Raw genomic sequence first — 25,194 nt, forward strand, 5'->3', positions numbered from 1 at the left:
GGGTGGTCAGGACTACACAGGGCAGGCTTTCCTTAAAAGTGAGTGCGCCACCATGCCGCTACACTGAGGATTGTAAGGAATGTGAAAACCCTGCGTCCCACCCAGAAGAAGACCGGAGAGTTTCATGATCGTGCCCGTAAAATGCGTGCCCTGGGCGTGTAGACCACATGCCCAGGGCAACCTCAGAAGCCCCAGAAGCAAAGATGCAGGCAGTCGAGGTGGCAGAACATCCTCACTGTCAGGGAAGGCGGGCAAAGGAAGTCAGGCAAGTGGTCAATGATGACCAGACCAGGACCACCTTCTGATCATACAACTCCCTGTAGAAATCCCGCACCACTGTCTCAACAGCCTCTCTGCCCTCCACCTCTTGCCCCGAGGAGTCGATCATGGAGGACATTGCAGGCCGCCTCTCCTTCGTTTTCTTGAAGAAGAAGCGGCTGCATTTCTCATCGTCCTCCATGATGCGGACCCTGGAAAGGACCTTGATCTTCTCTTGCTCCTCCCGATAGAGGGCGGAGAGACTCAGTTTGACCCGAGCCACCTCCTCAGCTAGGTCGAAGCCTCTGAGCTGTAAAAGATTCAGGCGCTGGAGGCGGGCGTTTAGATGGGAATATCTCGCCCGCCTCTCATGAGCTTTCCGTTTCCCTAGCTGAATGAAGTAGCCCTTGGTCCTTTTCTTCACCATCTCCCACCACTCTATGGGAGAATCAAAAAGGTCCTTCAGGGTCCTCCAATCCTCGAGGCGTCTGCTAAAGGTCTTAATAACACGAGGGTCATCGAGCAGGGAGGTGTTGAGCTTCCAGACCCCAGGCCCCGACTCCCGTGTGCTCGGGATGAGCCTGTGGTCTGAAAAGAAGACCGCCTCCGAAGACATGGCGGTCCTCTCCAGTGGCTTACTGAGGAGGACGAGATCTATCCTGGAGAAGGAGGAGCCAGAAGAACTCACCCAGGTGAACAAGGGGACCAGGTTCCGACCTGTGTCGCAGAGTTCAAAGTCCTCCACGAACGCAGCGAGGTCCCTGCTGGATCTATCGTTGCGGGGCTTACTCCGGTCTACATCCCTCAGAGCACAGTTGAAATCACCTGAAATGATAACTGGTAAGGTGCCGATCAGGAGCGGGCGTAGCTGAGGGAGAAAGAGGACTCTCTCTCTCTGGCTGGTGGGGGCATAGACATTGACCAGCCTCAATACAGCCCCCTTGTATTTAAAATCGAGGCTGGCCAGTCTGCCCGCCTCTATAACCTTAAATGTTTTAACCTCTATGAAGGGGTTTTTCAGGAGTACGGCAATCCCGTCCGCCCGGGACACATTGGACCCCGACCAGAAAGATTCTCCTAGGGTCCAAGTGTCCCGGAGATCTTTATATTCCTTTTGGAACGGGATGCCGCACTCCTGCAAACAGATGACATCCGCCTTCATTCCAGCCAGAGAGTTTAAAACATCGGTCCTCTTTTTCACCTCAGCAATGCTCCTCACATTTATTGATATAATAATTAATGCCATGATGGCTGTGAGGGCAATTACCCGCTCCGTAACAATCATGTAAAGAAACCTTTCTCTTCCCCACTCCTCTCTTCTCCCTCACCTAGCTTAGCGCTAGCACCCATCATTTCAATCATTTGCCTCACTGCTTGATCCTCTAGGAAGACTATGGGGGGGGCTCGGCTCCCGCCACCCGGTAAGGCTGGCGAAACTCCACTGGGCTCAGGGCCCGTGGTGCTGGAGGTTCTCCCTGGTTCCTTTGTGGCCGAGGCCCGACGAGCAGATGGCAGAGCAGAGGCTTTGTGTACAACTGGGGAGAAAACTGTGTAGACCCCGCTAGTTGTTCTTTTAACTAATGGTGGGGGAGGGCCTTGCCATTACGTCCCTAAGGTCTTTATGGGAAAGGACACTGGCGCCGACTCTCGTCTCTTGAGGACCTGCGGCTCTCCCACTACTGCCGGGAGGGCATACCTGACCCCTCCCCTGGGAGAGTCTCAGTTGTGGGGCAGGAGGAATGTTATTTCTAGGGGGCTCTCATCCACCAGGCTGCCCACTTGGGGCAGTGGAGAAGGCCCACTGCTCTCCTCTTCGGAGTCAGAGTGGGGCGTATAGAAATTAGAGGGAGAGGTCTCTGCAGCGGGGGAGGAGCTGGCAGGGGGGGGAGAATCTGCAGAGTGGATCCTTTTATTCATCATACCCCCCCTACCCATGCTCCTCTTCTCTGCTCTCCTCCTCTTCCCCGCTACCACTGTCCACTCCCCCTCTGCCTCCACTTCTGACCCAGAGTCAGAGAGGGAGCCTATGAGGCTCCTGAGGATTGTTTCCTCTCTACCCCCATCTTGGGGTATCACCTTTGGAGGAGCCTCCACTTGATTCTCTCTCTCTCCACCACCCCCGAGGGCCCGCGCCCTATTTGCATAGGAAGAGGGACAATTCCTGAAGAGATGCCCTCCCCCACCGCACAGGTTGCAGGCCCTCTCCTGCTTGCAGGCCCTGGTCAGATGTTCTCCGCCACAGACCTTGCACTTAACAACAGTGCAGGCTGCGGCTAAATGACCCAGGGCCCCGCAGTTCCTGCATAATTTGGGCATGCCATGGTAGAAGACAAGCCCCCTATTTGCTCCTAATACTACGGTGCTCGGCAGATGGCGTACTCCGCCGATGGCGGCCACTTCCACCTGCAGGCGCACCTGCCACCGCCGAGCACCGGTCCAGACCCCGTCCTCATCATTAACTCTCCTGCTTTCAGACAGGATCTCGCAGTGTCTCCTCAGCCATACCTCTACATCATACTCTGCCACTGCTTCATTATAGAACTGAATAGTTACTATTTTTATCTCTCTATCTGTCAGGGCATCGACCACAAAGTCACTCAGAGGCATACTATCTTTTTTTTCTCTATACAGATCCCAAAAACTCTCCAGCACTTGAGGGTTCTTAAATTCACCTCAAACACGTCCCTAGGTCCAGGCAGTAAAACCACGCAGTTCAGCTCAGAAGGGGCAAAGCCCAGGCCCCTCTGCAGCACGGACCTGCTGAACTCCAGCCGGGTGAGGGCCGCGGTCTCGGCTCCAGCCTCACGGCTGAAGCGCACCGCATTATGGCGCCTCACACCGGCAGTTCGCTGGGCCATGCTGCGCTTTCCTACCTGGGAGAAGGGTCCAGAGGCTCTCAATCCGGAGGTCGGGGCAAGTCCACCTGGCTGGGGAGCAGCTTCCACCTCCGGGGCTCTTGCAGGGAGCGGGCCTTGCGGGGAGAAGTCCGGGCCCTGGCTGCAGGAGGCCTCCCTCAGGGACGTTGCCGATCGGCCTAGTCGGTCCCTGGAATCCGAGGCCTCTCCTGGATCCTGGCTGGTGACGTCAGCAGGGAGCAGTCCTGGTCAGGCCGGGCTCCGGGTAGATGGTCGGCCGGGCTTCTGGGTGGGACCCACTCCGTGAGGAGTCCGCCGACTCCTTTGGCTAGGTCCCCTGTCGCTCCCGGTCCGTCCCAATCTCCACTCGCCTCGGCCTCCGGACCGCTCCAAGGACCCAGGACTCTGCAGCTCTGTCAACCGGCACCTCCCCGTCTCGTCTGGTCTGGCCTGATGGATCAGCTCCCTGCAAGGAAAAGAAAAAGACTGTCAAATACAGTTCGATGCCCCCTGCTGGACAAAGGTTTCTCTCACTATCTGAATTTGGAAAGTCAATACAAATATGTCAATCAATCGTCCAGTATGAGACAGTTATCCCAAACACAAATATCAGCGCCAGCTAATCCAAGCTGCGCAGACCCGCTCATGGGGTTGCCCAAAACCGAGCGCACAAAACACAAAATATCTGCGCCAGACACTCACTGTTACTGAATGAAGTACTGTTGGAAAAGATGCGTCTTGAGTAAGTGCCGGAATGAGGTCAAGGACTCTGCTGTTTTGACTTTGGTGAGCAGGTCGTTCCACCATTTAGGGGCCAGGGATAAGAAGGAGCAGGCTCTGGAGGAAGGAGAGTGGAGAGGAGGTAGAGTTAGTCTTCTGGCACTGGAGGAACGCAGTGGTCTGGAGGGGATGTATGGAGAGACGAGTGTCTGAAGGTAGCTTGGTGCAGTCTGGTCGAGACAGTGGTAGGTGAGGGTCAGTATCTTGAACTGAATGCGTGCCGGTATCGGGAGCAAGTGGAGGGAGCGGAGCAGTGGGTTAGCGTGTGCGAATCGTGGCAGAGAGATACCTTAATCTTCAACATTGATGATGAAATTTAAACATAACTAATTACCAAGTTATTTGACATTAATGTTATTTCAGATGATACTGTGCTGAAAAAAAGAAAAAGAAACTTACAACAGCATAAGATGTTTTTTTGGTCTTAACTGGTCTACCAGCCTTGTCTTTCGGCTGGCTTTAAAGGGGTTTGGGTTAAAGGGACTGGGAAACCAGGTTAAAACAGCCAAGTCTAGAAAACCAGCATAGGTTGGTTTCATATGGTTGGCGTTATTTCATCAAACTATTACTTTTGGCCAGGAACTAAAACAGGTGTCACTCGGGGAGGGGCGCAAGACGAGGCAAAATTATAAAAGTAGCCACACTACGCCATCTGAATTTCAGCTGTTGAGTATCAGGACTCTTAGGGCTGCAACACCCCCGAGCAGCCACAACCAACTACAGAAATACCTCTTCCTAAAGATTATTTTATCCAGGGGTCCACACACCAGTTGCAGCAGAACAGTACAAAGGGATGGGTTTCAATAATGTAATTCAATTACTTCCCACGTTTCATACAAAGGTTAAAAAGAATTAAAACACAACAAATAAAATACTGGACTCGTCCACCAGGGCTCCTGGACCGTCTTCCGCTAGAGCGGTAGGCTAGCCACTTGATAGAAATCCTGCCTTCATCTGCAATACCTCAAGAACAAAAGAAGGAGAACAGAGAAAAAAAGAAACAGCCAGTCGAGTAAGATGAGCTCCTAAATAATTGCAACAGCACAGCCGGCGGAGCACCAGCCTCCAGTTCCGTGGCTTGGTACTCGGGACAGGTGTACTGATCTCCAGTCTCCCAACTGTGCGCCTCTGAGCCCATTGCTGCTCTGCTCTCCCTCTGGTGCTGGAGACCCGGCTGGAAGTTCTGCTGCTTTCATGTAGAAGATCCAGAAAAATATAAGAAGTACAAAAGGTTAAACAATGGCTCCCACCACAAGGAACACAGGGGACTACCTGAAATCTCTATTACCGTCCATCTCACTGTGCCCTTGGCTGAGTTGCGGCGTGAGAAACAAAAGAAATTATGAAAGTAGAAAATACAATAAAAATAAAATAACGTGTTTTTAAAAACGTGAATACGTGCAATCAAATAAAAAAGAAAATAATAGTGAAGTAAATAAGTAGTCCAAACCGAATAACAAACGAATACCAAACGAATAACACCAGTTTGGAGCGATTTGGATGACATGGGGTGGAGAGTGATGTCACAGCCCCGAATCATACTTGTTATTTCTAAGGAATGGAAATAGATAAAGTGTTAATTTTAATGGCACACATCCAGCACAAACGAATGACACCGGTTTGGAATGATTTGAACAACATGGGGTGGAGAGTGACGTCACAGCCCCGAATCATACTTGTTATTTCTAAGGAAGGGAAATAGTTACGGCATTTGTTTTAACGGCACAAACCGGCACAAACCGAACACAAACGAATGACACTGGTTTGGAGCGATTTGAGAGAGATGGGGTGAGAGAGACGTCACACAGGCCAAAAAAGTATGCTTAATATCGCAAACACCAAACCAGCTCAAATGTTCATTTTTGCGGCCCAATCAGCACAAACACAGCACAAATTAATGGAATAATTTTGGTGATTATTTAATTATATGGGGTGCCAACTTCATGGAGGTTTGCAGGCAGGCCGGCCAGGAGGGAGTTGCAGTAGTCCATGCGGGAGAGGACCAGTGACTGGACGAGCAGCTGAGTCAAGTAGTCGGTGAGGAAGGGACGGATCCGGTGTATGTTGCTCAGGAAGAATCTGCAGGAGCGTGTCAGCGTGGTGATGTGCTGGGTGTAGGAGAGCGCAGGATCGAGGGTGACTCCTAGATTTTTAGCAGAAGAAGAAGGAGAGAGTGTGGTGGATTCCAAGGGGATCGAGATGGGGAGGTCAGCAGAAGGAAGAGGAAGAGTGGGGGAAAAACAGGAGATCCGATTTGGAGAGGTTGAGTTTGAGGTGGTGCGAGTGCATCCAGGCGGAAATAGCAGACAAGCAGGAAGAGATGCGTGAGGGGATGAGAGGGTTGGAAGAGGGAAAAGATAGGAAGATCTGGGCATCATCAGCATAGAAGTGGTAGGAGAAACCATGGGATGTGATGAGGGGAGCGAGTGTAGAGAGAGAACATTCTTCAATCCCCAGTGCACACACTCTCACCTCACTCAGCTCTCATTCACCCAGCACTCCACGGCACCAATTACCTTCCATCTCCTGCCCCTCTTATAAACCCCTCACCAACTGCCAGCCATTGCGAAGTTTTGTCGGTCTTATTTACATCTCCGAGTATTTCTCCCCTTACCTTGATTCCTTGATTCCTTGCCTGACCTCCCAACCATGACTTTGGACCCTCCTCTTTGACTTTGTCTGCCTGATTGCCCAACCCTTGCCTGTGACCATGACCACGTCTTTGCCTTGCCCTTGATTACCCTGTCCTGCTGGTATCCGACCCACACCTGTCTGACCTCCTCTACCACGCACCGCAACTGGGTCCCCTGTTCCTGTGCCCCATGGTACGTTACATTATACTAGTTTCAAATTGTAAATTGCAACTTGTAAAATATATTATATTTCGAATTACTATTTTCTCTTTCTTTGCCTGTCCTTTGCTTTTATCTCGCCTCTCCCTATTCAGGATTTGAGGGGAGAGGTCGGAAGCAGAGGAGGCTACTCCGTCTGTACTTCACCCGCCCCCCTGGAGACAGCTAAGCGGCGATGGAGTTTCATACTCGTCGCCGCCTCCGTGTTCATGCGGTACAGTTCACCAGGGTAGGTGAAGGAGACCATGTCTAGACTTCAGTTTAGCAGGGAAGTAATGCAAGAAGGTATGGGCTTTGCTCCAAAGGACCTAAACTGTCTGGTGAAGCTGCCGCACAAAGACAAACACATCTTTGAGGTAAGCTTTGCTAATCATGATCTGCTAGAGGAGTTCTATAGAGTTTATAGGAAGGAGTATAGGGATCTGGCAGGTTACACGATGATAATCCTGTCGGTCATCCGCTATAGGATAGTGACTGTGCAGTTCTTCTGCGAGACGGTTTCAGGTAAGGATGTGGAGATCTGGCTTGCGAGGTTCAGTGAGCTCTCAACAAGGATAGTAAAGGTGTTGGATGGGGATGGTGTTTGGGGGGGAGCATGGCAGTGCCGGATCCGGTTAAGGCGGAGTGTGGAGAACCCAGAGAAGGTCTGCCACCTCCCCAGTACTATACAGATTGGTGAAGCTAGGGGGCTGGTCTACTATGACGGGATGCCAAAACTCTGCAGGCGGTGTCATGGCCGAGACCACGTTGTTGCCCAGTGCACAGCGGTGGTCTGCGGCAAGTGTAAGGGAGGTCACCTGACACACGCCTGTAGAGAAAAGATACTCTGCAACCTCTGTGGCTGTGGGGGCCATATTTATAAAAATTGCCCCGACTCATACGCCAATAGAGCCGGGTCTCACTTCACACTAACTAGCAATTCCATTCCGGACCCCAAGCTGGAACAGGAGGGAGGCCCAGCACGGGAGGAGGAGGGAGAAGCAGAGGAAGAACAGATATATGCCCTGGCTCCAGAACCCCCACCTACTCCAAAGGAACCGCCAAAAAGAAAGGGGGAACATCAGGAGGGGCGGGGTTGGGTGAAGGTGAGCAATAAAAAGAGAAAACTGGTGGACAGAGAGGAGAATACTGCCAAGAACTCGAATAATGTCTCCTCTCTGGAGGAAGCCCAAGATAGCCGATCTCCCCCCGCCCCCCCCCCCTTGAGCAAGGGCAGAAGCCCCACTCCCTCCTCCAGCAAAAACGGGGGTTGCAGAGTCCGGAACATCCGGTCCCGCCATGGTGGACGTAAGAGAGAGGAGAGCAGAGCCTCGGGAGCCGGGTTGAAAGATAGTGTGGCCAAGACCGTATCGCAGGAAAGAGCCAGCCCTCCCTCCGGCTGCGACGGTCCGGTGGTGAGAAAGAAAGTCCTGTTACCGTTAAAAGTTATTAAAAATTTGAGAAATTATTTTAGACTCAGGCAATGGAGGAGTACATCAGGGAGGCTCTGGACCAGGGAATCATCCATCCATCCACGTCACCAGCCGCGGCCAGCTTCTTTTTCGTCTCCAAACGGAGGTCTTCGACCCTGCATCGACTACAGGGGGCTCAACGCAGTGATACCCTTAGTGCCCACCGCCCTAGAGCAAATTAGAGGACCCCGCTACTTAACCAAACTGGACCTGCGCAGCGCCTACAACCTCATCCGCATTAAAGAGGGGGATGAGTGGAAGACGGCACTCATTACATACACCAGCCATTATGAATACCTGGTCATGCTGTTCGGTCTCGCCAATGCCCCTTCTGTTTTCCAGGCGTTCGTCAATGAGGCCCTGAGATCTTTCCTCCTTCGCTTCATCATCGTCTACATAGACGCCATCTTGATCTACTCCTCCTCCCTCTCCGAGCATGTCTCCCAGGTGCGCCAGGTGCTCCAGTGTCTGCTGTGCAACGGACTATACGTCAAGGCAGAGAAGTGCGAGTTCCAACGCCAGCGCATTGGGTTCCTGGGTTATGTCATCGACGCCCACAGCATGCACATGGACGTAGAAAAGGTGAGCGCCATCACCGACTGGCCCCAGCTCCACACTGTGAAGGAGCTGCAGCGCTTCCTGGGCTTTGCGAACTGTTATCCGGTTTATCTGCAATTACAGCATTGTTGCCTCTCCAATAACCTCTCTGTTAAAGGGATCCCCCCGGACTTTCACCTGGACAGACTCTGCCACTGCCGCATTCGCCCGTCTGAAGAACCTGTAGACAACAGCCCCCAATCGTCAGACACCCCTCTCTGCTGTTCGTCGTGGAGGTGGACGCCTCTGAGTCTGGAGTGGGGGCTGTGCTCACCCAGCGCCACGGACAGCCGCCCAACCTTCAACCCCTGTGCCTTCTTTTCCCACAAGCAGTCACCGGCAGAGCACATTTACGACATCAGCAACTGTGAGCTCCTCGCCGTGAAGCTGGCTTTCGAGGACTGGAGACACTGGCTGGAGGGTGCCGCGCATCCCTTCCTGGTTCTGATGGACCAACAGAACCTGGAGTACATCCAGTCAGCAAAGCGCCTCAACACCTGCCAGGCGTGCTGGGTGCTCTTCTTCACCCGGTTCCACTTCACGCTGACCTACCGCCCAGGGTCGAAGAACGTCAAGGCGAACCCTCTCTCTTGACAGTTCGACTCCTCTCCTGCACCGCAGTCTGCGGAACCCATCCAGTCTCCCTCCTGCATTCTGGCTCCAATTCAATGAGACAACTGGGACCAGATTCAGCACAGACACGCCTCTGATCTGGCTCCTTCAACCTGTCCAGTGAACCGGACCTACATCCCGTCAGCAGTACGCTCCCACTTGCTGCTCTGGATTCACGCCACTCCCGTCTCTGGTCACCCAGGCGTCTACCGCACCATCGCCTTGGTCTGGAGAAAATTCTGGTGGCCTGGTTAAGTGCATGATGTCACCAGGTTCATCGGTGCCTGCTCCACCTACAGTAGGTGGACAATTACCTTGTGCCTTTACTTTTCGCCTCGGCTTGCCAGAATGTTAGCGACTGATACCAGAGTAAAGCGGCAAGAGTCATTCTTGTCTGTCGTAGTACACATCAAACCTGGATTGACAAACGACCGCATATGCCTAATCAAAATGCTTAATCAAAAACATAGAGTTTAACTCATGATTGCACGCTCACTACTCTGACAAAATATGAATTTGTCTAGGCGGTGTAGATTCAGGAGCAGCGTATCGCAGAATAGAGTTGCAGGAACCACTGGTGTAAATTTGGTAGGGACTCGCAAAAAAGACTCGCAGCTGTAATTGCTTCCATAGGTGTTTCTATCAAATTTTGTGTTGAGGAGTCTGAATAATTATGTAGTCATTATATTTCTCTTTAGGTTTTCCTTATACTTATCGTGCACTTATCTTACCTTCAAACTGCTTCAGATTGAGTATTCAAGATTTTAATAAAATATTGATTATTATTACGTATATAATTACGTATAAGCTCGTCGTTACAAAAATGTGTATAATTTTGTAATTTCACAAAATGGGACAACAGACAACGGTCTGAATACTTTTGAAAGGCACAGTATAATTATATATAATTAACATTTAAATAATTAATTATATGATGATTGCTACCGCACTGTGATTATACAGACCAAATTAATAGCTTCTATAATTCCGCCCGAGACAAAGAGCCAACATTGCCGGTTAAAGAATAATCATAAACCCCGCTCCAGACTTTTCACTGAAAGCAAACTGACACCGATGTTGTGATTAGTTAAAACTGTCTTATAGCGCTTCTGATAAGTGCTATTTTTTGATTGGTTAGCTGTAAGGAAACATTTAAACCAATCATGAGGAGACACGTGTCTTTAAATAGGTGTTCCGGATTTCATTTTATTATTATAGATTTCAACGAAGTTTTAGTAGTAATGAGTGGAAGAGGCAAAACCGGCGGAAAGCAGAGAGCGAAGGCCAAGACTCGCTCCTCCAGGGCTGGACTACAGTTCCCAGTCGGCCGTGTCCACAGGCTGCTGCGGAAGGGAAACTATGCCCAGCGCGTCGGTGCTGGAGCCCCGGTCTATCTGGCCGCTGTGCTGGAGTATCTGACCGCCGAGATCCTGGAGCTGGCTGGCAACGCCGCCCGGGACAACAAGAAGACCCGCATCATCCCCCGGCACCTGCAGCTCGCCGTCCGCAACGACGAGGAGCTGAACAAGCTGCTGGGCGGCGTGACCATCGCCCAGGGCGGCGTGCTGCCCAACATCCAGGCCGTGCTGCTGCCCAAGAAGACCGAGAAGCCCGCCAAGAAATAAAGATCCGACCATATAAACACGGATAGACCACAAAGGCTCTTCTAAGAGCCACCCACCCGTTTCACAGACGTACAAAATTCTGTTTTCCTTTTTTCTAGCTCGATTATTTTAAACATTACGTAAATCATGTACAATCACAGACGCTACATCACTTCATTTTTGTTACTACGATTAGGGAGAAACTATCTTAATCCTAGTACTGTGGATTGGGGATATTGTGTATTTTAACTTACTTGTCTATCTTGTCCAGAATGTTTCAGCACGATATAACAAACCTTTCATATGCAATCAGTAATTCTAGACCTTTTTATTCGAATATATTTCCATAGATTTATTCACATTTTCGCATAACTGGTAAACGTTTGCACACAATTAGGACTGAGACAATGTTAAAGTGTGTTTGTCCTGTGTAAAGTTATCATCTGTATTATTGTCCTCAACATTATCCTATTAATAGTCAACACCAAACTTGTGCGCCATCCACGCCAAGAGTCACCATCATGTCCATACGTGGAGAGCGAGCCTAGATACTGATAAGCGGCCAGAGGCAAGACCGGAGACTCAACTTGTTTTAAGCCACATAAATGCCTCCCCAAAAATGAAGTTGTATTATTGTGATGTTTATTTACAGCTTAAACGCACATTGCAACTGAAAGCACATAACGTAATCGCAATGTGTACAAAACGTTTACCAAATTTAGATTTCTTCATGTACACGTTGACTAATATACTAAAATGTACAAGTTAAAAATTAACTGCCGTGATCATAAAGGAAATGATGTTTTACACGCATTTACCCCTTGAGCTTTACACCTACGGAATTATTTATTACTTGTTCTTCCATTAACCGAAAACATTAAAACGTAATTATCGGTGCAGCTTTAGAACGTATTAAAAACGAATATATGCATCTTGAATTGAAGACTGTATGAATGGATTCTCTTTCACAGACCGAGTGCGTGGCTCTTAAAAGAGCCTTTGGGTTCGTTCAGCTTCCGATCGGGTTTACTTGGAGCTGGTGTACTTGGTGACGGCCTTAGTGCCCTCAGACACGGCGTGCTTGGCCAGCTCTCCGGGCAGCAGCAGCCGCACGGCGGTCTGGATCTCCCGGGAGGTGATGGTGGAGCGCTTGTTGTAGTGCGCCAGGCGGGAGGCCTCGCCGGCGATGCGCTCGAAGATGTCGTTGACGAAGGAGTTCATGATGCCCATGGCCTTGGAAGAGATGCCGGTGTCCGGGTGCACCTGCTTCAGCACTTTGTACACGTAGATGGCGTAGCTCTCCTTCCTGGACTTTCTGCGCTTCTTGCCGCCCTTCACCGCCGTCTTGGTCACGGCTTTCTTGGAGCCCTTCTTGGGAGCAGACTTCGCTGGTTCAGGCATCGTTTCGGCTTGTTAGAAAATCTAAAAGACGAATGACAGGCTCGTCTCACAACGCCTCTATTTATATCAGCTCTATGCAAATAAGATAGTTAAACCCAAGAAGACCGTTCATTGGTTCGTATCGCTTATTTTATGACGTTCACTTTTCTCTGCCTCGCTCTATGAGAATTACAGGGTGGACAGAACTAGTTTAGACTGGTTTTCCAAACCCCCTTTCTAGCACATTACGACTGAATTTACGATATGTGTATACATTTGCAGAACATCCAACATTTAAATACATGTAAACGTTTGTCTTTATTTTTAATTACATTATACCTACGATATTACGATTCATATCAGATTAAAAGGCGAATAAATAAACCTGCATTAGACACATATTCCCGCCTTGCATTCCAAAAATGTTCGCTTTAAAAATAATACAAGAAAGGTGATTACAAGTTTCGATTTGGTTTTGCTAAAACTTTTTTTTTTTTTTTTACATTTTAATCATTATGACAAATTATTTGTTAATACTCTGATGAAGCCTTTGTATCCGGTTATGGGTTTAAAGTAGACACCAATATGCGGACGTAAACACAGCCGAAGAAATTATAATTTCGTATTAGTAAATATAATGAAAAATAATTCGACACAAAATCTGTGGTGGGTAGCGGGAGTGCTTTACAGGTATCCCAACTTTTGTATCTATATTCATCATTAAATATGTATCTATGTATTGAATATTTAATATAGCAGCCTATATTGTAACCAAAACAGCTCAACCCAAACAATAATTATTACGTAGTTTTGGGCTAGAACGTCAAAGCACACCCAAAACAAAACACCTCTGAAAAGTAGCACATCATACTGCGTATTACAGCAATGCCAGACAACATGCACAAGACCGTATGGATGATAGATAAAATACCAAGCAGTGGAGTGTCTGTGTTTAGGGGAACAGATAGAAGTACACTTATACATGAGGTTTCTTCAAACAAAAAGTTAAATGCAAGCCCTTCAAGTGAAAGTGTGGGCGGCCCTTAAAAGGACCTTTGGGTTGTGAGCGGGTCGGGTCAGGCAGTGGTTTATCCTCCGAAGCCGTACAGAGTGCGACCCTGGCGCTTCAGCGCGTACACCACATCCATGGCGGTGACGGTCTTCCTCTTGGCGTGCTCGGTGTAGGTGACGGCATCACGGATCACATTCTCCAGGAACACCTTCAGCACTCCACGGGTCTCCTCGTAGATCAGGCCGGAGATGCGCTTGACTCCACCACGCCGAGCCAGGCGGCGAATAGCGGGCTTGGTGATTCCCTGGATGTTATCACGGAGCACTTTACGATGGCGCTTAGCGCCTCCTTTACCGAGTCCCTTCCCACCCTTACCTCTTCCAGACATACTTGCTTCTTCTAATGTTCACTAAACAAGTCCTACATAGTTGAAAATGCTCCCTAGTTATAGTCATGTAGCGGACCTGATTGAGGCTATGAAGTAGCGGCAGGCAGGAATCGCCCACCTTCTCTCAGTGGAACGTGTGTAACAGCATATGAATTAAGCTTTTCACCACCAAACTCAAATCTATGTCAATTCATCATGTATGTATTCTTGTTTAAGTTTACCATATCTGAACTTCCAAAAAAAGAGCACTCGGAGGGGTGGGTGCTTGGAGAAACAAAACGCGATTATTTGTGAAGAGTCGCAGAAATCCAGAGAGACTTGCAACTGTAATTAAAAGGCTTTTATTACAAGCAGCTGCATGGAAGAGGTTCAAGGGGCAATCTCAAGAACAGTCTTAGCAAAGTTACAAACTACTTGTATGCAAACCAGACAGGAGAGAAAGGTAACAGGGCCCACATGTCTGTCCCGTGATGAGTGGGAACTCAGTTTCTGCCTGACAACTGCTCAGAAAGAACCATATATGGCTAAACCTGGGGAAATTAAGGCATAAGTAATGTTTAATATAAGGGCGGTTTGTATGATGTATCGAGCCCAAATTGCTGGTGGAAACTGGTTCTTATCAGACCCTGTTCTTCTAGGCATCAGGGTTGAAGTATAGCACAGTGCCGTAGCACAATAAGACCGTGAGAAAGTGACCTTGTTCACAGAGACAGACAGACAGACAGACAGACAGGGAAACACACGCAGTTCTTCATATGAAAAAAATAAAACTACGAAGAAACAGTAACATCAACCAAACACTAGTGATTTGAGAGGGTTTGAGAATATGTTCCGTCTGCTGGTAGTAAACATGGATGCAAGGAATGATGTACAGGAAACACATGGGAACCCCCCCAAACTGGATACGTTTATTATTTATTTTCTGAAGTTATAATTAAGATTAAACTTAAATTATTACATTGTGTGCACCAGCGATTCCTAAGGAGAGGGACAAAGCAAACCAGAACACATCTGCGCTTCCGCCTCTCAGTCCCAACAGGTTTCACTGGATTTCCACATATTGATTCAACATTATGCAACATTTCTGTTTTGGTGCAATATTTTTCAAGTTCGATTGTAATACACGAAAGTGAACGCTAATAGAAAAGTGAACTATTATATTATAAAAGTTTTAACTTTGAGATAAAGGCTTACAAATATGGATATTAGGATTTTGTTTTGTGAAAGTTACTTCACGCTGGGGAATGATTTAATGCAGGATTTACATTGCATTATGGTAATTACAATATGTATATATTAAGACGATGTTGATGTATGTGTATCAAAGGGGAGACATGATTCAAAAATGTACTTACAAATAGATTGTTATGCTAATGTAGGTCAGGTACTGGTAAATTTGTCAAATAAATTTAAAAAGAAATATATAACAGTAATTAATGAACGTAAGCAATATTGTGATTTCTAGAAACTCTAACTCTGAACACTGTAACTATATAACTAACAAGCTGTCAATTCCCCTGCCATGCACCTGGCCAGGCGACGTGTGAGCATAGTTCTTTTAAAATGTTTTCTTTTTTTTAATGACATTTTTATGTTATGAAATAGATGTAAAGTAGGATGACATTGGTTGTGGAGAGGACTTCACAGATTCGAACTGAGCTATGTGGTTTCTTGTTGCTTTGTCAATTTATTGTAGGCTTATCAAATCATATCATCAACAGGTGAATCCCATTGCTGTGAACAGCCAAGTGTCCCTGTGTTTCATATGAAGGCATGTTCAAATAATAAGTGTATATGTATTTCCATTGTATCTGAAAGAAAAGCAGTCTGTTTTTGTTTTTTAAAGCCACAATCTTTGATTGATGAAGCTCCTTTGCTTATATGCATTTATGATATACCCCTTCATTCTTGAAACATGTAAAGTAGTAGTTTCATTATTTTGACATTATAATTAGAGAATCCCGTGTTATCTGTTTAATATTTAGTTATGTTTTTGGGGCTGTATTTTGCTGAGACATCATTGCTACTGACTTGTATATATTTGAAAATATCTATTAAAAACCTTAGAAACAATCTTAACCAACTATTCTTCAATTGTAACTCCATTCTGATTGTCTTGACTGCCACACATTTTGGTTGGTTTACAGTGTTTCTTGGGAGTCTCACATTTTCAGAATCAGCAGAAGTCATTGACAATGAACACACAGTAAAATATAGCTGCCAATTCACACAATAATATAACTACAATGAAGGCTCAATGTGTCAAAAATGAGGCATTTAAAATGGCAGCCAATTTTACACAGCCATTTCATGACTTCTATAGGTATCTGCACATGATGAGATTGTTGTGTAAGATCAATAGCTTTGATACATACAAGAAAGACAAAACGTTTGAAGCACTGCAGCCTGAGGCATGGACACAGCCAACCACTGCCCTGTTTGCATACAAATTGCATTTTTTCCTTCAAAGCATGGAGTGCTCTGAATATCACATTTGTTCAAACAACCTTTAGCTGACCAGTTGAGAGACTGCCAGAATTGAAAATATCATACTCAAAATGATTATTTTGACCATCTTGCAATCCATCTGTCAAAAAATGAAACTCCAGTGTTATCTGTGTATTTGAAAAGTACAGCTTAAGTTCAAATGTTACTGTGACCTTTGCATCTCATGGAAGCCAAAAACACAACCCACATTCTCTAGACTTCAGAACTGGAATTCTACAAAAGTATGAAAAGGCAAAAGCCCCAAATGATGTAGAATGTGTAGCCTTATAGGTCTGAGTCGATTATATGTTGTGCCATTGTTGCAGCTTGTAGTAAATTGAATTCCAATGTGTAAATATGGACAGGAAAGAGCAGATGTTGTGAGCTGTCCAATCAAGCAAACTCCCGTCCTGGATTGAAATTATTCTAACAACGCTTCGCAGAAGCAAGTATGTCTGGAAGAGGCAAGGGCGGAAAGGGACTCGGTACATTTATGAATGTGCACATATATTAAACACAGTTTGGTTGTGAAACGGTTCACCAAGGGGACGTTTCTAGCTCCTCTGAGAGTAGGCGGGCGATTCCTGATTTCCGCTATTTCCTGGTCTCAATCAGGTCCGCTACATGACTATAACAGTAGAGTCTTAACAAACGGTAATTATTCAGACGTAAAACAGAAGAAGTAAGCATGTCTGGAAGAGGTAAGGGTGGAAAGGGACTCGGTAAAGGAGGCGCTAAGCGTCATCGTAAAGTGCTCCGTGATAACATCCAGGGAATCACCAAGCCCGCTATTCGCCGCCTGGCTCGGCGTGGTGGAGTCAAGCGCATCTCCGGCCTGATCTACGAGGAGACCCGTGGAGTGCTGAAGGTGTTCCTGGAGAATGTGATCCGTGATGCCGTCACCTACACCGAGCACGCCAAGAGGAAGACCGTCACCGCCATGGATGTGGTGTACGCGCTGAAGCGCCAGGGTCGCACTCTGTACGGCTTCGGAGGATAAACCACTGCCTGACCCGACCCGCTCACAACCCAAAGGTCCTTTTAAGGGCCGCCCACACTTTCACTTGAAGGGCTTGCATTTAACTTTTTGTTTGAAGAAACCTCATGTATAAGTGTACTTCTATCTGTTCCCCTAAACACAGACACTCCACTGCTTGGTATTTTATCTATCATCCATACGGTCTTGTGCATGTTGTCTGGCATTGCTGTAATACGCAGTATGATGTGCTACTTTTCAGAGGTGTTTTGTTTTGGGTGTGCTTTGACGTTCTAGCCCAAAACTACGTAATAATTATTGTTTGGGTTGAGCTGTTTTGGTTACAATATAGGCTGCTATATTAAATATTCAATACATAGATACATATTTAATGATGAATATAGATACAAAAGTTGGGATACCTGTAAAGCACTCCCGCTACCCACCACAGATTTTGTGTCGAATTATTTTTCATTATATTTACTAATACGAAATTATAATTTCTTCGGCTGTGTTTACGTCCGCATATTGGTGTCTACTTTAAACCCATAACCGGATACAAAGGCTTCATCAGAGTATTAACAAATAATTTGTCATAATGATTAAAATGTAAAAAAAAAAAAAAAAAAAGTTTTAGCAAAACCAAATCGAAACTTGTAATCACCTTTCTTGTATTATTTTTAAAGCGAACATTTTTGGAATGCAAGGCGGGAATATGTGTCTAATGCAGGTTTATTTATTCGCCTTTTAATCTGATATGAATCGTAATATCGTAGGTATAATGTAATTAAAAATAAAATAAAATACTGTTTATTGGGTTGAAGTATTTTACATTGCATGAAATAAAAACAATTCAATATTTAATACTTATGATTAAAATCGTTAAAATACCAATCCTTAAAATCACTTAAAATTTTTAAAATCTTGTGATTTTTAACAAAACTAAAACAATTAACTTTAAAATAAACGTGCTCAAATCAAATAAACAAAACGTGATAAAAGCAAAAAATTGCACACCAACAAAAGAGTCAGATACATTGAAAATAACTGAAAATGCATTGAACAAATTAAAAAAACAATTAAAAGGGAAAAAATAAAAAACAAACAAAAAAAGTCCAATGCATTTTAAATTAAACCCAAAACGGTCAATGTATCTGACAACAAAATATAACAAAACTATACCTAAAAAACCCTAAACAATGTGATTTAAAAACAACTAAATCTTTAAAAACAATTAAGATTCATTATTTAAAATCTTCTTTTAAAAACAATCTAATTAAAAATAAAGACAAACGTTTACATGTATTTAAATGTTGGATGTTCTGCAAATGTATACACATATCGTAAATTCAGTCGTAATGTGCTAGAAAGGGGGTTTGGAAAACCAGTCTAAACTAGTTCTGTCCACCCTGTAATTCTCATAGAGCGAGGCAGAGAAAAGTGAACGTCATAAAATAAGCGATACGAACCAATGAACGGTCTTCTTGGGTTTAACTATCTTATTTGCATAGAGCTGATATAAATAGAGGCGTTGTGAGACGAGCCTGTCATTCGTCTTTTAGATTTTCTAACAAGCCGAAACGATGCCTGAACCAGCGAAGTCTGCTCCCAAGAAGGGCTCCAAGAAAGCCGTGACCAAGACGGCGGTGAAGGGCGGCAAGAAGCGCAGAAAGTCCAGGAAGGAGAGCTACGCCATCTACGTGTACAAAGTGCTGAAGCAGGTGCACCCGGACACCGGCATCTCTTCCAAGGCCATGGGCATCATGAACTCCTTCGTCAACGACATCTTCGAGCGCATCGCCGGCGAGGCCTCCCGCCTGGCGCACTACAACAAGCGCTCCACCATCACCTCCCGGGAGATCCAGACCGCCGTGCGGCTGCTGCTGCCCGGAGAGCTGGCCAAGCACGCCGTGTCTGAGGGCACTAAGGCCGTCACCAAGTACACCAGCTCCAAGTAAACCCGATCGGAAGCTGAACGAACCCAAAGGCTCTTTTAAGAGCCACGCACTCGGTCTGTGAAAGAGAATCCATTCATACAGTCTTCAATTCAAGATGCATATATTCGTTTTTAATACGTTCTAAAGCTGCACCGATAATTACGTTTTAATGTTTTCGGTTAATGGAAGAACAAGTAATAAATAATTCCGTAGGTGTAAAGCTCAAGGGGTAAATGCGTGTAAAACATCATTTCCTTTATGATCACGGCAGTTAATTTTTAACTTGTACATTTTAGTATATTAGTCAACGTGTACATGAAGAAATCTAAATTTGGTAAACGTTTTGTACACATTGCGATTACGTTATGTGCTTTCAGTTGCAATGTGCGTTTAAGCTGTAAATAAACATCACAATAATACAACTTCATTTTTGGGGAGGCATTTATGTGGCTTAAAACAAGTTGAGTCTCCGGTCTTGCCTCTGGCCGCTTATCAGTATCTAGGCTCGCTCTCCACGTATGGACATGATGGTGACTCTTGGCGTGGATGGCGCACAAGTTTGGTGTTGACTATTAATAGGATAATGTTGAGGACAATAATACAGATGATAACTTTACACAGGACAAACACACTTTAACATTGTCTCAGTCCTAATTGTGTGCAAACGTTTACCAGTTATGCGAAAATGTGAATAAATCTATGGAAATATATTCGAATAAAAAGGTCTAGAATTACTGATTGCATATGAAAGGTTTGTTATATCGTGCTGAAACATTCTGGACAAGATAGACAAGTAAGTTAAAATACACAATATCCCCAATCCACAGTACTAGGATTAAGATAGTTTCTCCCTAATCGTAGTAACAAAAATGAAGTGATGTAGCGTCTGTGATTGTACATGATTTACGTAATGTTTAAAATAATCGAGCTAGAAAAAAGGAAAACAGAATTTTGTACGTCTGTGAAACGGGTGGGTGGCTCTTAGAAGAGCCTTTGTGGTCTATCCGTGTTTATATGGTCGGATCTTTATTTCTTGGCGGGCTTCTCGGTCTTCTTGGGCAGCAGCACGGCCTGGATGTTGGGCAGCACGCCGCCCTGGGCGATGGTCACGCCGCCCAGCAGCTTGTTCAGCTCCTCGTCGTTGCGGACGGCGAGCTGCAGGTGCCGGGGGATGATGCGGGTCTTCTTGTTGTCCCGGGCGGCGTTGCCAGCCAGCTCCAGGATCTCGGCGGTCAGATACTCCAGCACAGCGGCCAGATAGACCGGGGCTCCAGCACCGACGCGCTGGGCATAGTTTCCCTTCCGCAGCAGCCTGTGGACACGGCCGACTGGGAACTGTAGTCCAGCCCTGGAGGAGCGAGTCTTGGCCTTCGCTCTCTGCTTTCCGCCGGTTTTGCCTCTTCCACTCATTACTACTAAAACTTCGTTGAAATCTATAATAATAAAATGAAATCCGGAACACCTATTTAAAGACACGTGTCTCCTCATGATTGGTTTAAATGTTTCCTTACAGCTAACCAATCAAAAAATAGCACTTATCAGAAGCGCTATAAGACAGTTTTAACTAATCACAACATCGGTGTCAGTTTGCTTTCAGTGAAAAGTCTGGAGCGGGGTTTATGATTATTCTTTAACCGGCAATGTTGGCTCTTTGTCTCGGGCGGAATTATAGAAGCTATTAATTTGGTCTGTATAATCACAGTGCGGTAGCAATCATCATATAATTAATTATTTAAATGTTAATTATATATAATTATACTGTGCCTTTCAAAAGTATTCAGACCGTTGTCTGTTGTCCCATTTTGTGAAATTACAAAATTATACACATTTTTGTAACGACGAGCTTATACGTAATTATATACGTAATAATAATCAATATTTTATTAAAATCTTGAATACTCAATCTGAAGCAGTTTGAAGGTAAGATAAGTGCACGATAAGTATAAGGAAAACCTAAAGAGAAATATAATGACTACATAATTATTCAGACTCCTCAACACAAAATTTGATAGAAACACCTATGGAAGCAATGACAGCTGCGAGTCTTTTTTGAGAGTCCCTACCAAATTTACACCAGTGGTTCCTGCAACTCTATTCTGCGATACGCTGCTCCTGAATCTACACCGCCTAGACAAATTCATATTTTGTTAGAGTAGTGAGTGTGCAATCATGAGTTAAGCATATGCGGTCGTTTGTCAATCCAGGTTCGATGTGTACTACGACAGACAAGAGTGACTCTGGCCGCTTAACTCCGGTATCAGTCACTACCAGCTGGCAAGCCGAGGCGAAAAGTAAAGGTACAAAGTTATTGTCCACCTACTGTAGGTGGAGCAGGCACCGATGAACCTGGTGACATCATGCACTTAACCGGGCCACCAGAATTTTCTCCAGACCAAGGCGATGGTGCGGTAGACGCCTGGGTGACCGGAGACGGGAGTGGCGTGAATCCAGAGCAGCAAGTGGTAGCGTACTGCTGATGGGACTCGGGTTTCCCTCCAATAGTGAGAGAAACCTTTGTCCATCAGGGGGCATCAAACTGTATTTGACAGTCTCTTTTTTTTCCTTGCAGGGAGCTGATCCATCAGGCCAGACCAGACGAGACGGGGAGGTGCCGGTTGACAGAGCTGCAGAGTCCTGGGTCCTTGGAGCGGTCTGGAGGCCGAGGCGAGTGGAGATTGGGACGGACCGGGAGTGACAGGGGACCTAGCCAGAGGAGTCGGCCGACTCCTCACGGAGTGGGTCCCATCCAGAAGCCCGGCCGACCATCTACCCGGAGCCCGGCCTGACCAGGACTGCTCCCTGCTGACGTCACCAGCCAGGATCCAGGAGAGGCCTCGGATCCCAGGGACCGACCAGGCCGATCGGCAACGTCCCTGAGGGAGGCCTCCTGCAGCCAGGGCCCGGACTTCTCCCCGCAAGGCCCGCTCCCTGCAAGAGCCCCGGAGGTGGAAGCTGCTCCCCAGCCAAGTGGACTTGCCCCGACCTCCGGATTGAGAGCCTCTGGACCCTTCTCCCAGGTAGGAAAGCACAGCATGGCCCAGCGAACCGCCGGTGTGAGGCGCCATAATGTGGTTCAGCAGGTCCGTGCTGCAGAGGGGCCTGGGCTTTGCCCCTTCTGAGCTGAACTGGGTGGTTAAACTGCCTGGACCTAGAGACGTGTTTGAGGTGAGTTTTAAGAACCCTCAAGTGCTGGAGAGTTTCTGGAATCTATACAGAGAAAAAAAAGATAGTATGCCCCTGAGTGACTTTGTGGTCGATGCCCTGACTGATAGAGAGATTAAAATAGTAACTATCCAGTTCTATAATGAAGCAGTGGCAGAGTATGATGTAGAGGTATGGCTGAGGAGACACTGCGAGATCCTGTCTGAAAGCAGGAGAGTTAATGATGAGGACGGGGTCTGGACCGGTGCTCGGCGGTGGCAGGTGCGCCTGCAGGTGGAAGTGGCCGCCATCGGCGGAGTACGCCATCTGCCGAGCACCGTGGTATTAGGAGCAAATAGGGGGCTTGTCTTCTACCATGGCATGCCCAAATTATGCAGGAACTGCGGGGCCCTGGGTCATCTAGCCGCAGCCTGCACTGTCGTTAAGTGCAAGGTCTGCGGCGGAGAACATCTGACCAGGGCCAGCAAGCTGGAGACGGCCTGCAACCTGTGCGGTGGGGGAGGGCATCTCTTCAGGAATTGTCACTCCTCCTATGCAAATAGGGCGCGGGCCCTCGGGGGTGGTGGAGAGAGAGAGAATCAGGTGGAGGCTCCTCCAAAGGTGATACGCCAAGATGGGGGTAGAGAGGAAACAGTCCTCAGGAGTCTCATAGGTTCCCTCTCTGACTCTGGGTCAGAAGTGGAGGCAGAGGGGGAGTGGACAGTGGTAGCGGGGAAGAGGAGGAGAGCAGAAAAGAGGAGCATGGGTAGGGGGGGTGTGATGAATAAAAGGATCCACTCTGCAGATTCTCCCCCCGCTGCCAGCTCCTCCCCCGCTGCAGAGACCTCTCCCTCTAATTTCTACACGCCCCACTCTGACTCCGGAGAGGAGAGCAGTGGGCCTTCTCTACTGCCCCGAGTGGGCAGCCTGGTGGATGAGAGGCCCCCTAGAAATAACATTCCTCCTGCCCCACAACTGAGACTCTCCCAGGGGAGGGGTCAGGTATGCCCTCCCGGCAGTAGTGGGAAAGCCGCAGGTCCTCAAGAGACGAGAGTCGGCGCCAGTGTCCTTTCCCATAAAGACATCAGGGACGTAATGGCAAAGTCACTGGCGCTGGGGGAGGAGGCCTGCGGCGGCAGACAGCCGGGAAGGGAGAGACCACCCCCTCCCCCACCATTTGTCAAAAGAACAACTAGCGGGGTCTACACAGTTTTCTCCCCAGTTGTACATAAAGCCTCTGCCCTGCCATCTGCTCGTCGGGCCTCGGCCACAAAGGAACCAGGGAGAACCTCCAGCACCACGGGCCCTGAGCCCAGTGGAGTTTCGCCAGCCTTACCGGGTGGCGGGAGCCGAGCCCCCCCCATAGTCTTCCTAGAGGATCAAGCGGTGAGGCAAATGATTGAAATGATGGGTGCTAGCGCTAAGCTAGGTGAGGGAGAAGAGAGGAGTGGGGAAGAGAAAGGTTTCTTTACATGATTGTTACGGAGCGGGTAATTGCCCTCACAGCCATCATGGCATTAATTATTATTTCAATAAATGTGAGGAGCATTGCTGAGGTGAAAAAGAGGACCGATGTTTTAAACTCTCTGGCTGGAATGAAGGCGGACATTATTTGTTTGCAGGAGTGCGGCATCCCGTTCCAAAAAGAATATAAAGATCTCCGGGACACTTGGACCCTAGGAGAATCCTTCTGGTCGGGGTCCAATGTGTCCCGAGCGGACGGGATTGCCGTACTCCTGAAAAACCCCTTCATAACAGTAAAAACATTTAAGATTATAGAGGCGGGCAGACTGGCCAGCCTCGATTTTAAATACAAGGGGGCTGTATTGAGGCTGGTCAATGTCTATGCCCCCACCAGCCAGAGAGAGAGAGTCCTCTTTCTCCCTCAGCTACGCCCGCTCCTGATCGGCACCTTGCCAGTTATCATTTCAGGTGATTTCAACTGTGCTCTGAGGGATGTAGACCGGAGTAAGCCCCGCAACGATAGATCCAGCAGGGACCTTGCTGCGTTCGTGGAGGACTTTGAACTCTGCGACGCAGGTCGGGACCTGGTCCCCTTGTTCACCTGGGTGAGTTCTTCTGGCTCCTCCTTCTCCAGGATAGATCTCGTCCTCCTCAGTAAGCCACTGGAGAGGACCGCCATGTCTTCGGAGGCGGTCTTCTTTTCAGACCACAGGCTCCTGACGACAGAGGTGCTCATCCCGAGCACACGGGAGTCGGGGCCTGGGGTCTGGAAGCTCAACACCTCCCTGCTCGATGACCCTCGTGTTATTAAGACCTTTAGCAGACGCCTCGAGGAGTGGAGGACCCTGAAGGACCTTTTTGATTCTCCCATAGAGTGGTGGGAGATGGTGAAGAAAAGAACCAAGGGCTACTTCATTCAGCTGGGGAAACGGAAAGCTCGTGAGAGGCGGGCGAGATATTCCCATCTAAACGCCCGCCTCCAGCGCCTGAGTCTTTTACAGCTCAGAGGCTTCGACCTAGCTGAGGAGGTGGCTCTGGTCAAACTGAGTCTCTCCGCCCTCTATCGGGAGGAGCAAGAGAAGATCAAGGTCCTTTCCAGGGTCCGCATCATGGAGGACGATGAGAAATGCAGCCGCTTCTTCTTCAAGAAAACGAAGGAGAGGCGGCCTGCAATGTCCTCCATGATCGACTCCTCGGGGCAAGAGGTGGAGGGCAGAGAGGCTGTTGAGACAGTGGTGCGGGATTTCTACAGGGAGTTGTACGATCAGAAGGTGGTGGATCAAAATCTGATCCATCACTTTCTGTCCCTGTTGGAGTCCCGCAATGAGGGGGACGAGGAGGAGGAGGAGGATCCAGAGATCACCACCACTGAACTCTCCCAGGTGATAAAGAGTCTTAAC

The 25,194-nt window shown here is 47.6% G+C and overlaps 6 protein-coding genes across 6 annotated transcripts; 3 read left to right on the top strand and 3 right to left on the bottom strand.

Annotated features, from left to right (window-relative positions):
* Nucleotides 1–10,642: 10,642 nt before the first annotated feature.
* LOC136711477 (histone H2A-like) lies at nt 10,643–11,045 on the top strand. The gene has a single exon (XM_066687776.1). It carries the CDS (start codon nt 10,647–10,649, stop codon nt 11,028–11,030), a length of 384 nt encoding a protein of 127 aa, XP_066543873.1. The 5' UTR covers nt 10,643–10,646; the 3' UTR covers nt 11,031–11,045.
* A 943-nt stretch (nt 11,046–11,988) lies between these two features.
* LOC136711478 (histone H2B) lies at nt 11,989–12,437 on the bottom strand. Its single transcript, XM_066687777.1, has one exon. The coding sequence runs from the start codon at nt 12,408–12,410 to the stop codon at nt 12,036–12,038; it is 375 nt and encodes a 124-aa protein (XP_066543874.1). The 5' UTR covers nt 12,411–12,437; the 3' UTR covers nt 11,989–12,035.
* A 987-nt stretch (nt 12,438–13,424) lies between these two features.
* On the bottom strand, nt 13,425–13,811 carry LOC136711692 (histone H4). Its single transcript, XM_066688110.1, has one exon. The coding sequence runs from the start codon at nt 13,787–13,789 to the stop codon at nt 13,478–13,480; it is 312 nt and encodes a 103-aa protein (XP_066544207.1). The 5' UTR covers nt 13,790–13,811; the 3' UTR covers nt 13,425–13,477.
* Nucleotides 13,812–16,964: 3,153 nt separating this feature from the next.
* On the top strand, nt 16,965–17,329 carry LOC136711693 (histone H4). Its single transcript, XM_066688111.1, has one exon. It carries the CDS (start codon nt 16,965–16,967, stop codon nt 17,274–17,276), a length of 312 nt encoding a protein of 103 aa, XP_066544208.1. The 3' UTR covers nt 17,277–17,329.
* A 1,479-nt stretch (nt 17,330–18,808) lies between these two features.
* On the top strand, nt 18,809–19,257 carry LOC136711479 (histone H2B). Its single transcript, XM_066687778.1, has one exon. It carries the CDS (start codon nt 18,836–18,838, stop codon nt 19,208–19,210), a length of 375 nt encoding a protein of 124 aa, XP_066543875.1. The 5' UTR covers nt 18,809–18,835; the 3' UTR covers nt 19,211–19,257.
* A 942-nt stretch (nt 19,258–20,199) lies between these two features.
* Nucleotides 20,200–20,603, bottom strand: LOC136711476 (histone H2A-like). The gene has a single exon (XM_066687774.1). It carries the CDS (start codon nt 20,597–20,599, stop codon nt 20,216–20,218), a length of 384 nt encoding a protein of 127 aa, XP_066543871.1. The 5' UTR covers nt 20,600–20,603; the 3' UTR covers nt 20,200–20,215.
* Nucleotides 20,604–25,194: the final 4,591 nt, after the last annotated feature.

Source organism: Amia ocellicauda, chromosome 16 (assembly GCF_036373705.1).
Source record: "Amia ocellicauda isolate fAmiCal2 chromosome 16, fAmiCal2.hap1, whole genome shotgun sequence".
Classification (NCBI taxonomy): domain Eukaryota; kingdom Metazoa; phylum Chordata; class Actinopteri; order Amiiformes; family Amiidae; genus Amia; species Amia ocellicauda.

Bases quoted from the DNA above. Each gene is read 5' to 3' on its own strand.
- LOC136711478 (XM_066687777.1), bottom strand. From the start codon at position 12,410: ATGCCTGAACCAGCGAAGTCTGCTCCCAAGAAGGGCTCCAAGAAAGCC.
- LOC136711477 (XM_066687776.1), top strand. From the start codon at position 10,647: ATGAGTGGAAGAGGCAAAACCGGCGGAAAGCAGAGAGCGAAGGCCAAG.
- LOC136711692 (XM_066688110.1), bottom strand. From the start codon at position 13,789: ATGTCTGGAAGAGGTAAGGGTGGGAAGGGACTCGGTAAAGGAGGCGCT.
- LOC136711479 (XM_066687778.1), top strand. From the start codon at position 18,836: ATGCCTGAACCAGCGAAGTCTGCTCCCAAGAAGGGCTCCAAGAAAGCC.
- LOC136711693 (XM_066688111.1), top strand. From the start codon at position 16,965: ATGTCTGGAAGAGGTAAGGGTGGAAAGGGACTCGGTAAAGGAGGCGCT.
- LOC136711476 (XM_066687774.1), bottom strand. From the start codon at position 20,599: ATGAGTGGAAGAGGCAAAACCGGCGGAAAGCAGAGAGCGAAGGCCAAG.